The 16766-nt window shown below is 43.6% G+C and overlaps 1 protein-coding gene across 1 annotated transcript in view; it reads left to right on the top strand.

Moving 5' to 3' along the window:
* Window positions 1-15165, top strand: part of PCP4 (Purkinje cell protein 4) — a 47074-nt gene extending 31909 nt beyond the window's left edge. The window contains exon 3 of the mRNA XM_005526547.3: window positions 14359-15165. Coding sequence (XP_005526604.1) covers window positions 14359-14486 — 128 coding nt within the window. The 3' untranslated portion in view covers window positions 14487-15165. The remainder of the gene's footprint in view (window positions 1-14358) is intronic.
* The last annotated feature ends 1601 nt before the right edge of the window (window positions 15166-16766 follow it).

Genomic DNA, 16766 nt, shown 5'->3' on the forward strand with positions numbered 1-16766 from the left:
CACAGTAACATTCACCCTCTGGTTTTGATCCCTTTTAAAGATTTTCCAGCTATCCATAGCTTTTATTTCAGTTAGCTTACATTCCTTCATTGGTATTACATCCACTTACTTTGTTTGTTGCAATCTGGATTGGTGGCAAGGCCGATTAACAGCTGCTGAACTCTGCTGGTTAAAAGCTCTCTTTTCAGTTGTACACAACCTTGCCAAAATCCAATTGCTCAGGCTGAAATTTGTCATTTTGATTGCTTGCCTCAAGCAGAATTACTTTGGAAGGGTTCGGCAAAGTCATTCCAGTAGTTTCCAAAAATGAGGCTTGAGCAAAATGTTAGCACATCAAGAAATTAAAAACAATTTCTGGTGGCCTTTTGTCTGACTGCTTTGAGCCTTTGTCATTTTGAGCAGAAATGTAAGATTTGTCATCTGGGATGTGACTTTTCTATCTGTTATAGAGGCCAAGTTATAAATGTTTAGAAGGACAAGTCTTACATTTGTGTGAGTTCAGTGAAGCAGTTAATTATTTTTTTTTTGCCATAAAAGCAACATCACTGAGCCATATAGTAAACACTAAAGCAATTAAACCAACACTGATTTGAAAGGCTTAAGGAAATCATAATTTTCCTTAATTGCTGCTACATTCAGCGATGCTTTGGTCAGAAGCTGAAGCCAAGGGTAGGGTCGTGCCCTTTCTGTGCTCCCAAAACATCACAATTGATTAGGAAAAAATGTGCCTCCTTCCTTGGAAGCAGAAGGTCCCTGAAGCTGGAGCAGGGAGCTGGAAGGATGGAATGACAAAGGACTTTGGTAGGTCTCATCAGGAACCTGCAGCCACAGAGGATGAGGCAGGATTTGATGCTTTTGGGATGGAAACCAGGACTGGGAGGGAGGAATATGGCCTGGGATGTGAGAACTGGAGGGGTGAGCAGGAGTCTCCTGGTGTGGGAAGGGGCTGGAATTTTGAGGTTAGGGAATGTTCTGGTGCAGTTTTGGGGAGCAGGAGGAGCTGAATAAAGACACAGCATTGCTGAGGTCTGCTGGGGACTGTGGGGACCATCAGGGCTGGGGGAGAGCTGGGGTGGGCCTGAGCTGGGATGGAGGAGGTGGAAGAGGAGCAGCCACCACATCTGAAGGCATCAGAATTTTCTCATTGTTCCTTTCCTGTCAGCTTTATGAATCCCACCCAAAAAATAGTCAAGTTCATTCCCTTTCCTGCTGATTCAGGAACAGGACAGCAGCCTCCCACCCCTGCCAGTTACACCATTAAAAGTGGTGTTGGATTTAACAGTTCCAAGCAGCTGTGCTGAGGAGGAGCCATGTGGGGGTCCATATGTTGCATCAAAATACATTTTTTTTTTGCTTTAAATCTTGGAAACACTGTGCTCCTAAGACCATGAAAGTTTCAATGTCAAAAATTAAAGTTGTCCACGCAGTGGTTCAGTTAATTTTGCCTAATGGTGTCAGTTCATTTTGTCATTTATTAACTTTCTTGTGTTCATCTTTGCAACCTGAATGTTCTTTTAAGATGGCTTTATGTGTGCAATAAACTTACAGCTGAAGCAGGAGAAACCTTTATCCCCCAGCCTCAGTTAGATTTTCATGTCAATTAGTCTATCTGGCACAGGGTTTAATAACTTTCTAATTGCAATTGCAGCACTTAGCTAAATCAATGGCCACCCCTCCTGATAAAACTGATTTTAAATAGCTGTTGTTAAAAGGCACCAGGTGAAAACTTAGTGAGGTGAAAACCAAGATAAGATGAATAAGAACCCTCATTTTCTTCTAGGCAGCTCATATTAATAAAGCTTGCTTTTTGTTTTGTTTTGCCTTAACATGATTTTTGCATTGAAAAAGAAAATTGAAGTTACAGAGGAAACTTTCTGAGCTTCCTTTGAGATGTTGCAGGATGGGAGGATTAAAAAGGGGCACAGTCCCTTCTGGAGAAGGAGGCAGGGAATGACAAAAGCGATTTGTTCCAGCTCTGGGGATTGGAGAGCAGCAAGGCTGGAGGGCCAGTGTGGTACCTCACACACCACTTCTCTGGCAGCTCAGAAATGCACCACACTTGCAGCACGTACAACCTTCCTTTGTGTCCTCAGTGTTCTGTGTGGGTTTGTTAAGTGCACCATCTGTCAGGATAATGAGACCATTTTCACTTCCCTGCTCCATAACCTCCTGATGTAGATAAAGAACTCGGAATATGGACCTGCTTTCTCCTTCCGCGGGCGCTTCATTGGAAAAACATGCTTGCTTTATGCACATTAAAAAAAAAATAAAATAAAAAAGTGTGTGGGTGTGATTAATCAATACACAGGCTATAAAAAGGTGGATACTCCTCCTTGCTACACACCTGAGAATAAACCCACTGCAAGGCAGCCTTAATGATCCTCACTTTAGTCAGAAGCTTGTCAGATGCTTGTCAGAACTCAGAACTGCACTCTTAGGGGAGAACAACCCCTCCACCCTTTATCTGAAATAGCATCCAGTTAAAAAGAGGATGTTGCTGAGTCAGTGCCTAGGACATAGAAGGTTTGGAATTCTGTTTTTTTATGAGATGGGGAAAGGGGAAAAAAAAATGCAGAAGCAGGATTTGAAATACCGTCTAGTGGTTTTGGAGCCCAACCTTGCTCATTATCTTCGCTGCTTTGGAAAGGCTTGGAAAATTACATTAGCCTACAACCATTGGTCCTCACTCAATAAATAAAGAAGCTAAGGGCAGGGACAAGAAATCCCACAGAGCTTTGGTACTGGCTTGTTAGAATTCCAGGCTTTAGCCTCCCAGTACAGTAACTGCCTTTAGGTAGTAAAAGGGCTGCTCAGAAGGACACCTTGCCCTTCTGGATTCATTCTCCCCTCTTTTATAGGACCTGTTCACTGCCATTTTTTACTTCCTATGCTAAACAGCAATCTGTCCTATGTGACAATAATGTGTCCTATTACTGTGGGACAGGAAATTAGTGGAAGAGCAGAGCTGTGCTCCAGTTCTGCCTCAGAGCCAGCAGTCGTGTCCACCTCAGCATCAGTTTCCACAATAGGGGAGGGGAAAGAAAAAAAGGCAAGGATGTGTGGTGAGGCTGCATTTCTTCCATTAAGGAATGATGAACTTGTGTGCTTTGGCATGTAAGGAACGTGTGAGTGTAATTGTGCTGTGAAATCCGAATTCTCTGCAGCGTGCACCATGTTGGAGAGCTGCACCAGGAGGTGGTCACTGTGTTTTTCTGAGCTCTGCATGCAGATTCCAGTCTCATGTCAGTGTTCCTTGGCTTGGATCAGCCATGAGAATGATGGCAATACCTTTTAAAGTGTTCTTGTCTTCTACAGATGGCCACCCAGCACATCTGATGCCCACATTTTATTTCTCCTGCATTCTCAGCGCTGTTTTGGCTGCCTTTGCCACGTGCTGGGAGCAGCAAGGTTCCTTGGAGCACCTCCACCCTCCAGGATGGCAGCAGCCACCACCTGGCTCATTCTTAGCTAAGTAGCAGAGCAGAGGTTTGGTGTTTGCTGTAGCTGGTGAATTCAATTACAGTTCTCACAGAAGCTGTCATTTGGCTGCTTGTTCACATGAAGCATTTGATATTGCTTTTTGTGGTGTTAGCTGTAATCCCTTATTAGAGGTAGAGAAGGAGTCTTACTGATGTACACATAAAGGCACACAGTGTACACAAAAATTCACTATCTCTGAAATAAACTGAGAGTGAGAGGTGCTGATACAGTTTTTTTTGGTCTGTTCAATGATACTTCTATAAAAAGAAAAGTGTATGCACACTGTTCAGTCAGCTCCTGAGGGAGCATGAGAGGATCCAGGTCAGCTCCACGACTGGCACCTTCCCTGGCCATCTCAGCAGAGGGAACAAATGTTCATTCTGACCCTCTGTTGAAGGTGAGCTGTTCTCTCCTCCATCCCATGGGAGCAGAGCACACAGATGGAGTTGTGTGAGAAGGTGTGCCTACTTTTATTTTATTTTATTCTCTTCCTTCCTGCAGCAAACAAGATTTCTTAGCTGCTGTGATTTCAGTGTAGTACTTTTCATAAGGGCTAAATAATTCATTTGGTGAGAAAGAATTTCTCATGAAATAGCAGGTAAGTGTGTTCATCTGAAATTCTACAGTGTGTAGTTCGGGCACCACTCAGGCTCAAGCAATGTAACTCATTTAAAGAACAATACCTACACCTGAACCAGTCCCTCTGAACTGCCTTTACAGCTAATAGAGAGCTAACCAGTATGGCAAGGGGATTCAAGGGTGAGATACATGCTGTCCAAAAAATATTGAAATTGCACCCTTGGAATCCTTGCTTTTCTCCACTGGCGTATTTCTAAACACCTGTAAGTTTGGCTTTCTTTACAGCTGGACTTGATGATCTCAAAGATCTTTTCCAACCCAAATGATTCTATGATTCCAAGTTAGATTAAGGATATTTTTCCCCTTAGGAATTGGCCAGAGCTTTTACCTAGAATCTGGTTTTGAAATATTTGGCTTAATGAGCTTCTGCAGAACATGTAACACGGCTTTCCAAGTGGCTCTTGGGCAAGACAGCCTGGAACACACTGACAGTACCCTCCAGCATTTAATTCCTTCTCATCCTCTTCCAGAGCCACGTTTCCACTGGATCTTAATTTATCTCCCCCATGCTGCTGTTTCAGTGTTACCCTACATTCTCCTGAGGAGCCCCTCCTCTCTTCCTAAGAAAGTTAAGCAAGCCAGCCTGCAGGGGAAATAAACAGAGAATGTGGCTTTTTGCGTTCAGTGGAGACATGGTAAACTCAAATTAATGATTCTGTTCGGGTAACAGCCCAAGCAAAAGAAAACAGTGGAAATTTCCTAGAACCAACCCTCCTGCAACAGGATTTCTTTGCTTTACGGTGGAAAACTACAGCTGAGTGACTTCTTTCAGGAGTGAAGGATATTAAAATTCTGTGCCTTTTGTGAGAAAATTTCATTCTTTGGAACATTCAGTAAAATTTCTGGTCAGACTGAATCTATCCAGCACTCTGGCTGAACTTGTGGATGCTGGAGCAGAAGTAACAAAGCCAAGTGATGCAGGAGCATGTGAGACCCACTGGCAGGCCAAGTTTCATGGTAAATCAGTGTCCATCAGAGTTTCCTGGTCTTTGCTCAGGCTGAACTACCTTGGAGCTGCTCCAGAAGCCTGGATTTTATATCCATCACATTTCTGGGGTTCTCCTGAAGGGCTGAGTTTGGATTCACGGAGGGGTGACAAACTTTTTTTTGCCAAACGCTCTCCTAAAGGAATGTCTTAGAGCAAGTTTATTCATCCCAGCCTCTGGCAATTCTTTGCTGTCACTAAAGGACTTCAAATACTTCCTTGGGCATTTTTTAACCTCACAAACTCCACTTCTACCCAGTTAGTGACCAGTTGCCTCCACAAGCATCCCCAAACTGGCAGGTAGAGCAAGATGTTAAAAAAACATGCTACATATATTAAAGCAGTGGCTTTTTTTGTGGTGTGATTGTGCTAAATTAATTATCATGGATAAATTAATTATCATTATCAATGCCCAGCATGGAGCAATGCCCACGTTTGTGCAAATAAAAGCTGCACTATTTGGCCATTATTAAAGTTGTTTGTTTCTGCACTTAATCTGTGCAGTAAAGTGAGTGTTTCTTACTGATCATATTTACAAGGCTTAGAAAATACTGAAATAGAATCATAGAATGGTTTGGATCAGAAAGGTTCTTAAAAATCATCTCATTCCATAGGAAGGGAACATCCACTATGCAAGTGGCTCCAAGCCCTGTCCAGCCTGGCGTTGGACATTTCCAGGGGCAGCCTTGTGCCAGGGCCTGCCCAATCCTCACAGGGAACAATTCCTCTGCAATATCTCCTTTGCCTGATAATGCGATATTGAATGGCAGAGCTCAGTTCCTGTACTTTACACTGTGCACCTCTGAGTGTGGGATTAAGTCATTTGTAATTAAAACCTGTGATGGATTTTACAAGAGGAGAGTGTTTTCTCAGTGTGAATTTCCAAGTGCTCATAAAGTAGTTTTTATTAAAATTACCCTGTAAACTTAAAATAGCCTCTCATTAGTTGCTAACAGATATGCTGGTATCCAGTGACTCCAAGAAAATGCCCTTATTTCTTTTTTTCCACTTGGAAGATGAGCAGGTCAAAGTCTCTCTTTTCTTTGTGTGTGGAAAAAACCCATCTTCTGACTCTGTATCACAGTGCTTTTGATTGATTCCTCTCCTTTCTGTGACTGACAGGTTTTGCTCTGTAACCTGTGCCACCTTCGCCAGCTCCTGTCACTTTGGCAGGCACAGATTTGATCCCCCTTTCGTGCCACTCCTGTGTGGCATGTTGTGATCGCTGCCACCTCTCCCAGCTTCTTCCCCAGCTGCTCTTCAGGGGGGTGGTGGGGTGAGGGAGCATCCCTGGAAAGCAAAGCCCAGGGAGACAGTGCTGCACTGGAAGATGAAATCCTGTTTTGGGTTTTCCTGGTGAGTGCTCTCAGGTACCATCCGTCACCCCACGATTAACAGCAGGTGCCAACTCATTTTGAAGCAGCTCTTTTGCAGTCTGGAGTACAAAAGTGTGGAAGTGCTGGGGGCAACATCTCTCTTAGGAAACAAGATGGGTTTAGAGCCTTTTATATGGTTTTGATGCAAAGTGGTGCAGCATGGCTTGAATCAAAAGGGCTAAACTGTCCTTCACCAACCCAGGGGTCCCACACTCTGCCACCACAGTCCATGGGCAGAGTCTGTCTGGAACAATCCCAGCCATGCCCGTGGCTGCACCAACTCTCAGATATTTAGGGAAGCTGTGGATGATGCCTGAGCTGTGTTGGGGCCTTGGATAATGTGCTGGTGTCGAGGTAGCCCTGAGGAAGTTCTCCTGTTGTTATTTTAAACATTATTGCTGAAGACACTTCTGCAAAGGTCAGAGCACTGAGGGGTGGCGGAGGGGAAAGAATTTATTGTTCTGCATTTGTAACCACATTAGGGCTCCCAGCTCGGGCTAGGAGAGCCTGGATGCTACCATAATAGGGAAATAAATGATCATATATTAATCAAGCAGTCGAGGAGCGAGTCAGGAGGGCAGCTTGCTTCATGCACTGCTGAAATGCAGCTCCCTCCACAGCACAGCTGGTTAAAGGCACAGCGTTTAACTGGGGAAATGAGAACTGGAAATGGCAGAGGAAATGAAAACTGCGTTGTAACAATTCCCATTTGGAACTTGGCTGGGGCCTTGGGCATCACGGGGAGCTGCAGAACGAGACTCCCACTGGGCTGAATTTGTGAGGAGGATCTTGGCATCCTGACCTGGAGGAGAGGCTGAGTTGGGGCTGGGTGTGTTATCCTCACTGGTGGGCATCGTTCTGCAGGGACACAGGGACCTGACGGGAGCTGGACTCAATGAACTCCCAACTCAGGGAATTCTGTGATTCTCTGGCAGTGCCAGCAGTTGATCCCCAGCACCATTTCCTTTCAGCTCCCAGAGGCTGCCACTGAATTTGCCAGTTCAGCACCCCTCAGACAGCTTTAGCTGGTGAGAGATGAGATTATAGAGCTGAGATGACTTTTTTTGTTTGCTGGGTTCCCAGTTAAACTTCCAGAAAGTTTGATCTCCATGTGGGAATGTGAATTAGGGCCTGTGGTTTCATTCCCAACATGCCTCCCATGAATTATGTACCTACCTATGCATCAGTTATGAGTTTGTAAACCATTTTAAAAGGTTGGCAGTGATCCATTAATTACTTTGAAGATGAGGAATGATTGCTTAACTAATATTAGCATTTAAGGAAAAACAATATTTGTTTCTATATTAATTGTTGAGCAAAATCAATTCATCTGTAGTTGGCTACAGTCTACTTGAGAATGCTGGTTTTGTAAACTGAACTTTATTGCTATTCTTTTCTGTTCCATTATGTTACAATGTACATGTTTTTTGTGCTACTTCGTTTATCTTATGTCAGAAATAATATTCCTGTTCTCAATCATTATTACAACAAGGAAAAAAAAAAAAAAAGATTAATCAGACATTTCAAAAGCCTCATGCTGAAATAACATTTTTAAAATTATAGAAGAACAACCATTATTTTGTGCAGCAAAACTAATTTTTCGAGTTTGAGATAGCAACACCATATTCTGAAAGTAAAGGTCAATTTGAAAAATAAAAGATTCTGGTTGCCTAATAAGGTCATGTTCTTTATACCAAATTGTAATTTACAGCTGAATCAAATGATATTAATTATTTCTGGCTTGCTTTGAGTGATATTCTGGGGCCAGTTGGTGTAGTTAAGATAAAAATAGCCGTTACATTTAGTCTTATCATTAATGATAACCTTTATTTTTTCCACATGGAGCTTTTGAAGTCTCAGGAGACTGCTGAGCTCCAGGGGTTGCTTTTCAGTTTCGGAGATGGTTCTCTTGTGGACTTCCCATTTCCCCAGCATCTTCCACCTTTAAAAACCTGAAGACAAAAACCCCTTGTGTAAAGCTATAATTCCCCACCGTCGAGTGCCTCTGTCCTGACAAAAAGAAGAGGGAGCCCTGGACTCAGGAAGGTGGCCCTGGAATGTCTGGGTTCCTTTTGGAGTGACAAAACAAGAACAGCTTCAGGGATGGAGTCCTTGTCACAAAACGAGCATCTCACCCTGCAGCACTTTTAATGAGCAGGAAGGAAAATTACTGTTGCTCCTCATTGAATTAGAGAAAAATTCTGTGCTTATTAATGAAGAAGCTGAATATTTGTGGCCAGTATAGCTGCTGGCCCCTGGCCCCTGGGTGAGGAATTGTGTGTCCAGCAGGAGCAGGGCAGGGATTGTCCCTCTGTGCTGGCTCTGAGAGGCCCCTCGAGGGCTGGCTCCAGTTGTGGCTGGTGCAGGAGAGCCCTGGAGGGGCTGGAGCGTGTCCAGGGCAGGGAACGGAGCTGGGAAGGGGCTGGAGCCCCAGGAGGGGCTGAGGGAGCTGGGAAAGGGGCTCAGCCTGGAGCAAAGGAGGCTCAGGGGGCCCTTGTGGCTCTGCACAAGTCCCTGGCAGGAGGGTGGGAGGGTTCTGCTGCCCCCAGCCCTGGGGCCCTGAAGGAGCTGGGAAGAGGGAATGGCTTCCAACTGATACAGAGTAGGTTTAGGTCAGATATCAGAGGAAATTCTTAACTATGCGCTTAGGAAGGAACTGTAACAGCTTGCCCAGAAATTTTTTGGATGCCCCATCCGTGGTAGTGTCCAAGGCCAGGTTGGACATCGGTACTTGGAGCAGCCTGGAGCAGTGGAAGGTGTCCCTGCTCATGGCAGGGGTGGCACTGGAGGACCTCCAAGGTCCCTTCCAACCCAGGCCATTCCATGATTCTATAACTCCCCTAAAAATGAGATTCTTACTTCCTTACCTTCAAGGAGTTACAAAGAGGAAAGAATGGCCAACATCAGCTCTTGGCTTTTGAAACTATTGCTTGTGAGGAGTGTGTGTGAGAGGTGTGGCCTCCACACCTCTGAGCATCCATATGTTTTCTCCAGCTGTCTGGTTTCTCTGTGGAGTCTGGGCCGATAAAATGACTCTTCCCATCGCATAAGGATAATGCTCCACATGGATGTCAACATCCGTGTGATTCCTGCCCATTTTGGTCCTCTTAATTAGGGGCTTTTCTGCCTCATTGGACAGGCTGGTGTAATAGCTTGGGATAAAGATTGTCACAGCTTGAAAAATCTTTGGAGCAGTGGGAAGTAATGATCCTGCCTGAGGCAAAATAGCGCTTCTGGCCTGTTACGGGGCACTGTGATTCTGTCCCACACTCCACTGAATCTTCTTTCCCAAAAGCTGCAGTTTAGCCCCTGAAAAATGCAGTATTTTTATGAGCGTATTCCATCTTTGGTCTGGTCCCATAACTCCTGTCAGATGTGAGCAGGGTGAGCAGGGGCAGAGGATGGCACCTGAGATGTGAAATGCCAGTCTGGGGCTTCAGCCGATTCGATTTTTCATGCTGAATGGTTTTTCCAGAATGTGACGAGCAATTTCTGTTTCATCTGGAAGATGGGAATTTCTGAGACTAAAGACTGAGTCCCCTTTTCCACCCCAGCAACCTCTTCCCTTCCCTGAGCAGTTTTGGGCAGGACTGGTCTGTTTAGGTTGTGTTCAAATGTCACACAAGACTGCTTTAGACTTTCGGCCCATATGGAATAAGCAATGTTTCTTATTCCCAGCGTTGTCAGAATTCATTTTACTTCATAGTTGAAAAGTAAATGAAAGAAATAGCTGGAGGCAAACTTGTGAATAATTACATTTGCACCATATTTCTTCAGAGTTTGATGGGTAGATTTATGTGTAAGATTTTATTGTTTTCCTTCAGCTTCATTATCCATCCAGTGTTTGCCATGGATCACAAGGCGCTGTAGCAGATCATGGAGACAGCATTCTAATGCTGAGTGTTTCATCTGGAAAGGGAATACATAGATCTTTTTTCAGTTGCAGCAGCACAAGATGATGGGAGACTTGGAAAGCAGCTCATTAGTTGCTGCTTCAGGCTCTCCTGCTGGGATGAGTGCTGCCTGTGGTGAGGGAAAACCTGCACCCTAGAAATGTTCTCTGACTTCAGCCCTGCAGTGTGATGGTGCTGGGGTGTGGGCTGCCCCTTGGCAGCAAGCAGTTGATGTTGTGTTCCAAGGAGTTTGTCCCACCACTGAGCAGATGTGCCTCAGCTGGCACCAGAGCCAGTCCGTGGTTAAACACGTGATTTTGGAAAATTCATTGGGTAACAATCTTCTGTTGTAGCCGGCAAGTGCTGGCGTGGGATTGTTCACCTCCCCTGTTGGCAGGGACAGGCACTGACTGCCCTGGTTTGTCAGGCTGTGTTCAGGAGAGTCCAGCAATCTTTCAGGGAAAATCTTTCAGGGAAAGCCTTGAAATAGCAGTGTTTAGTGGGAGGGGTTAGGGGCATTTATTTATTATGGTGAAAGCAGATCCCCCCACAAAAAGCAGAAAATGCAGGCCAGGGCTTATCAACCATCTCGGAATCCCGTAAAATCACAAGAAGCTCCTGAGTTTAAGTCTGCTGACAGCAGTTTTCTCATGGGGGTGGGTATAGCTCAGTGATCCTCAGATATCCATGTGGAAGGAATCATCATGTAATTTAGAAAGTGAAGATATCAACAGAAGGTTTTGTGTGGCAGAGGGTGGAATCCTGATCCACCTTTATTGCCACATAAAAGTAGCTTGGAAGAAGATGGTTTGTTATCAGAATGGTTGGCCCTCACCAGTAGGAATGAAAAAATCAAGTCCAAGAGTAGAACCTGTGCCAGTGCTTTCTTGTGCTGTGGCCTGCTGAGAGAGAGAATTTCCTGGGTTTTCACACAATTTCCAAGATAATTATCCCTTGTGAAAGGAGAACCAGGAGTGGGAGATGGTGCATGAAAGAGGAGCGTTTCTACGGGCTTGCTTTCATCTCTCTGCAGAAATTTAATGATTTGAGGACTCAAATCCAACAGCCTGCACGCTTGAGATATGTGAACAACTACTGACAGGTAGAAGTTAGCGTGACATGGGTGGATATGGAGTAGGAAGGATGCAAAAAGGCTTTTAGTCTTTTTATCAGTGCAGTGAGGTGATTTCTAGTCTGTGCAGGTTCTGAGCCCAGGCTGGGTTTTCATTTTAATTAACTGGTTAATTCTTAATTTGTAGAATCATAGAATGGTGTGGTTGGAAGAGACCTTAAAGATCACCTGGTTCCATCTCCCCTGTCACGAGGGAGTTGGAACTCCTGCTCCTAAGCACTAAAACCATGTCATTTGCAGGGTGTGCGAAATCACAAGGCTGCTTTTAGGAAAGCAGCTCAAGGTAAAAGCTAAAATTTTATTCCCTTAGACAAAACCCGAGCTGGCACCCCACTGAATTTTCTCTCCAGACAGTCCCTCTGTTAAACTATCTGTGTAGTGACAGGTATCAATAGAAAATGGTTTGGGGAGAACTCCAAGAAAATCCACTCCCAAAATTTGGGAAATACCCAATCCATCTCTTTTCAGATTTAACAGAGGACTTAAACTCTCCATGTATGTGCAAATATATATTTATTAATATATATTCTCTGCGTATGCAAATGTGGATGGACCATACATGTATAAAAAAGTGAAATATGAGCATAGGGAGAAGGTAATTTATACAGGTATGTCTTACATTGTATATAGATAATGCATATGTTGCTTTATAATGTGTATTACGCACATTATATTTCCCTACCATCTGCCAATTATTAATTTCTTCATTATTCATATAAATATCTTGGCCCTTTTGAATACTTCTAATTTCTTGATCACAAGTCTAAGTCGTGGCTGAAAACTTCTTGTCCTACCATTTCTCAGTGGTGATAGGAAAATAGAAATATAGGAAGAGTGCATATGGAATTTTGGTTTTGATGTCAACAACAGCAGGTCAGAAAAAAATAAAAGGAAGTCAAACCTTAAGACATTGTAAATTATTGTGTTACAGTTGATTTTTAAGGCAGTGATGAGGATACACATCAATCAAAGATTTAAGTGTCCTGGAAATTCTAGAGGCGAATTACACTAAATGCTGCATTTTCTTAGGTCTTAACATGAGATTGCTGAGTCACTGTTACAAGTTAAGATAGTGCTAAAACTTGGCTCTAATAGGAAATGAGCTGTACAAACCAGATTTCATCAAGAGATACAAACCCAATTGTGTCTACTCATCCACCCATCTGGTTTTCCCAACTGGCATTTCCAAAGGACAGTAATTAATACACTGAAAGGCTAAAATCTATGGATAGACTCCACTTTTACTGTTAGGTAGCCTTTAACCCATAAATACCAAATGAAAATCAGTTCCAGTTTTCCCTTGGCTGTGTCACTTGTGACCTTCACGTCCCTTTCCCCACGGAAGATAAACTGTAATTGTATTTCTGTAATTAGGGTGGTTGTATTGCTCCAATAGTTACACAAACCATGCAGATTCTTGGATTTAATGATGTGGTTCTGTGATTTAATGACATAAAGTTAATGGATTGATTTTCTTCCACAAAAATCATTATTTTGATAGCTTAGCTTTTCATTAGCCTGTATAATAAAACTTGGTGAGCTCTCAAGCTATTCTTTTTATCCAGATTTTCTCTTCCTTCTTCCATTTTCATCTCTCTTCTTAGATGTTTACTAAACAATAATTTACTAATATATTTACTAAATAATAATAATATTTACTAATAAAATACGAAGCAAACATTTCTCTTAGGTTAGCATAGCTGCATTTATTTGGTTATTGTAATTAAAATAAAATCAATATGGAATATTGCAAAACCTTCCCTTCAAATATTTTCTCAGTTTAGAGTGGTCCATGGAAAATGGACATAAAAACTGAGTTCTGAGTAAGAATGAGAAGTAAAGGCAAGAAATACTGCAGGACTCATGCTAAAAATCATGGCATGGCACCCCTGTTTTCTGTGCAGGACAGAGACAACGGGGGATAAGTTTCTTTTCATTTTAATAATACTTGAAAAGCGTTGCCTTTATTTGCATTTACAGTACTTGGGGATGAGCATCCTGGGGGTATTAATGGCAAGAGTTAAAAGCAAAGTGCTTCAAAATGGGTGAATTCCCCCAAGCAGAGCTCCCTGCAGGCTCCTGGCGTGGCGTTCACACAGCAGTGACATAAATGAGTTTAACAAATAAGTCTGTGGTGAAAAACTCGCTGCTGTGACGAGGTTAGTGGGGTGAACATGTGCTCCCACTGACTCACTCCAGGCACTTTAGGGTTATCTTTGCAACCAGGGCAGGAAATTTCTCAGGGCTGCACTTCTAAGTTGTAGGTGGGTGAAGGAAAATTCAGCAGAGTCAGCTGGGTTGTCCACGTCGAGGCCAAATGCAGCTGAAGGGAAAGCTGAGGCCTGGGAATAAAGGAAGGCAAAGAGCCAAGGATCGAGGATGAAAGACAAGAGCACAGAGCCTGGAGAGAAGTGAGGGAAGCAGCTCAGTGGTGGAGAGATTGGACATAAATGATTCAAAGGGAAAGAGCTGTGTGTGTTGGAAGGGATGAGGCAGGAAATGAGTGGAAAGGATGGAAATTAGCCTTAGGAAGTATTATCTCTTCCTCTCGTGTTGGAAGTGTGATAAGAATAGGGTCTTAATGCCTCTACTTCAAAGTATTTTAATCTGTCCTTTTTTTATTGAGTAAACATAGAATAATTTAGGTTGGAAAAGACCTTTAAATTCTCCCTGCCAGGTGGCACAGAAGAGTCCCTGTGTCCCTCACCGTTGGCTCCCTGGGCTGCGGGGGACTTGCCCAGATGCTGGATGAGTGAAGAAAGAGAAAGAAGCAGAATTTTCCACCTGTGCTGTTTAGTGATTATCCCTGTCTGAAACACCTGTTGATGTTTTTGTTCTGTTTCCTTTGAGCAGATGGGCAAAAGAAGGTCCAGGAGGAGTTTGACATAGACATGGACGCGCCAGAGACAGAACGGGCGGCCGTGGCGATACAGTCCCAGTTCAGAAAATTCCAGAAGAAAAAAGCGGGGTCCCAGTCCTAGTAGCTACCTCACAGCGCAAAACAAAGTAATCCTGAGATGATTTATCCAGAAGATCAGAAATAACACAAAGATGCATGTACAGAAATTATCAATATTTAAAACCCCATTGGCAGATAACAACCCATGAGCTTGTGTGCGACTTCATCCCAGATGTTTCACACCCATTACCCTCTGTAACTCACCATTTTACTTGATGTTGTAATAAAAAGTTAGGGTGAAGTAATTAAAGTGTCTGCCTTCATCTGTCTTTCCATATTAATCCAGCAAGTGCAGCGTTACAAATGAACCCAGCCCAGATGCCTGTTTCCCTCTCCACCTAAAGCTCAGAGTCATAACAGCACCGTATGTTGCAGGGATTTTTGCTGAGGGATCAGATAGATGCATCCCAGCCCTGCTTCCCTCATTTGGAGAATTCCAGCTGCCAGCAAAATGTGAAAATAAAATGACTTTCTCGTAATGAGCTGAACGTAAAAGCAACAACAACAAAAACGTTGCAGACAGAAGCTGGCATGAGGGGTGTAGGAAGCAGGGAGCAGTTTATTTTTGTCTTGCAAGTGTGTCAGTAAAGTGGTTTGAGTGGGGAAATTGTGCCTGTCCTTCCTCTTTGCATGATAACATTCAGAGATCTTGGACCTCATTGACTGTTATGGAAAGAAAATAATAAACCAGACACAAAATACCTTTGGAAGTTTGGGATTGATTTTTGTCCGTAAAAATAGAAACTAACCGTCTAAACTCTTATTTCTTGATGCTGTTTTTCAGTCTCTACATAGGCAACAACAGTTTCTGTGCCATCTCTATTTCCTTATTATTTTCAGTATTTAAGGAGTAAATAACAGGCTTCCTGTGTCCATTTGCACTGTTGTGTGTTCAGCTTTGAGCCCCTTTATCACTCTGCTAGCCCAGCTTTGGATCAACAAAAGGCAGCTACGACGTGTCTGAAATTGGGAAGTGAGTGGTGACAGCCTTGCCAGCCTTTCACTCCTCCAGGGGGGACAGATCCAGGTGGCATTCCCAGCTCTGCCCAGGGGGATTCTTTTCTTCCTCTCCCACCTTCCACAGGAGTGTTTAATCACCAGGCAAGGGAGAAATGCATCATTAGTCACCTTTAAACAGAAAGGCAGAGCAGGAGGCAGGAATAGAGGGAAAGGAGGGATCTCATGCCCTTCCCTCAGGAGCCCATCAGGCAGCAATGCTGGAGAGGTGCAGAGCTGTGGGATTACAAAGAAAAAGGAAAAACCACCTGCAGGTTAAGGCACTTGTGATGCTGGGCATCATTTTAGTGGTGGTGCCAAGAGCTCTGGCTCCGTGCTGGTTACGGGGAGCCCCCAGGGATGCTGAGCAGGAGAAATCCTGTGGACAGTGAAGAAAGCATCTGCAAACATTGGTGAGGTGTTTGAGACTGGCTGGGAAGGCACAGAATGTTCTAGAACTCGTTTTGGGGGGGGAACACCTAAACGCTGCCCAGATCCTGCCTGTGCCACTTCTGTCTGTGTCAGGTCTTAGGCATGACTTTCCCACTCATCACCTGCAAAGCCAGCGTCCTCCAAGCTGTAGCTCAGTGCTTTCATTATTTTTTTATCAGCACTGTTCCTCTGTGTTTAAAAATTTCACAAATCTGAAATAACAGCGCTGCTGTGCTCGAAGTGTGGCTCGTGGAGGCCCCAGTTCCCCCACTTGTCTTTCACAGTGACTGCTCACCATATAATAATAGCCTAAGCATAATAATCTAAAAATTGTAATGGCTTTGGATTGTTTTGGTGCCATTTTGTTTAGATGAACATACATTTGTAATAAAAGACTGCATTTGTGTTCTGCATTATGTCATTTGAAACAGCATGAGCTCTGTAATGGCTACTTAATTGAATAAAAACTATGGGTAAGCACTAGGCTTTTATATTTGATCTGACATTCCTTGGACTTAAATTTCCTACACAACAGGAATAATCATATGGTTGGGACACACAGAAAACGATTGCATTATTGAAGCCCAGCAACAGGGGCTGCTAGTAAATGAATTACAGCTCTTTCAGCAGCAGGGCTGTTCTTCAACATGCAGTTCAGAGTGCATCTTACAGCCCTAATATACAGTGAAACACAACGAGGAAACAGTGATCTGGCATGAAATTTGGAATAATTGCAGTTGCCCCTGACAGACAATTTCCTTTTTATGTAAATGTGTTTGCACACAGGTTCAGTTCATGCTCTTTCAAGAGCTTTCGTGCTCCTGAGTCGTGATCTTCACTCATTCTTTGCCCACATCCAAGGTGACAGCTGTTA

The sequence above is a fragment of the Pseudopodoces humilis genome, chromosome 2, assembly GCF_049639895.1.
Source record: "Pseudopodoces humilis isolate 2021_Gansu_Grassland_sample_001 chromosome 2, ASM4963989v1, whole genome shotgun sequence".
Classification (NCBI taxonomy): Eukaryota; Metazoa; Chordata; class Aves; order Passeriformes; family Paridae; genus Pseudopodoces; species Pseudopodoces humilis.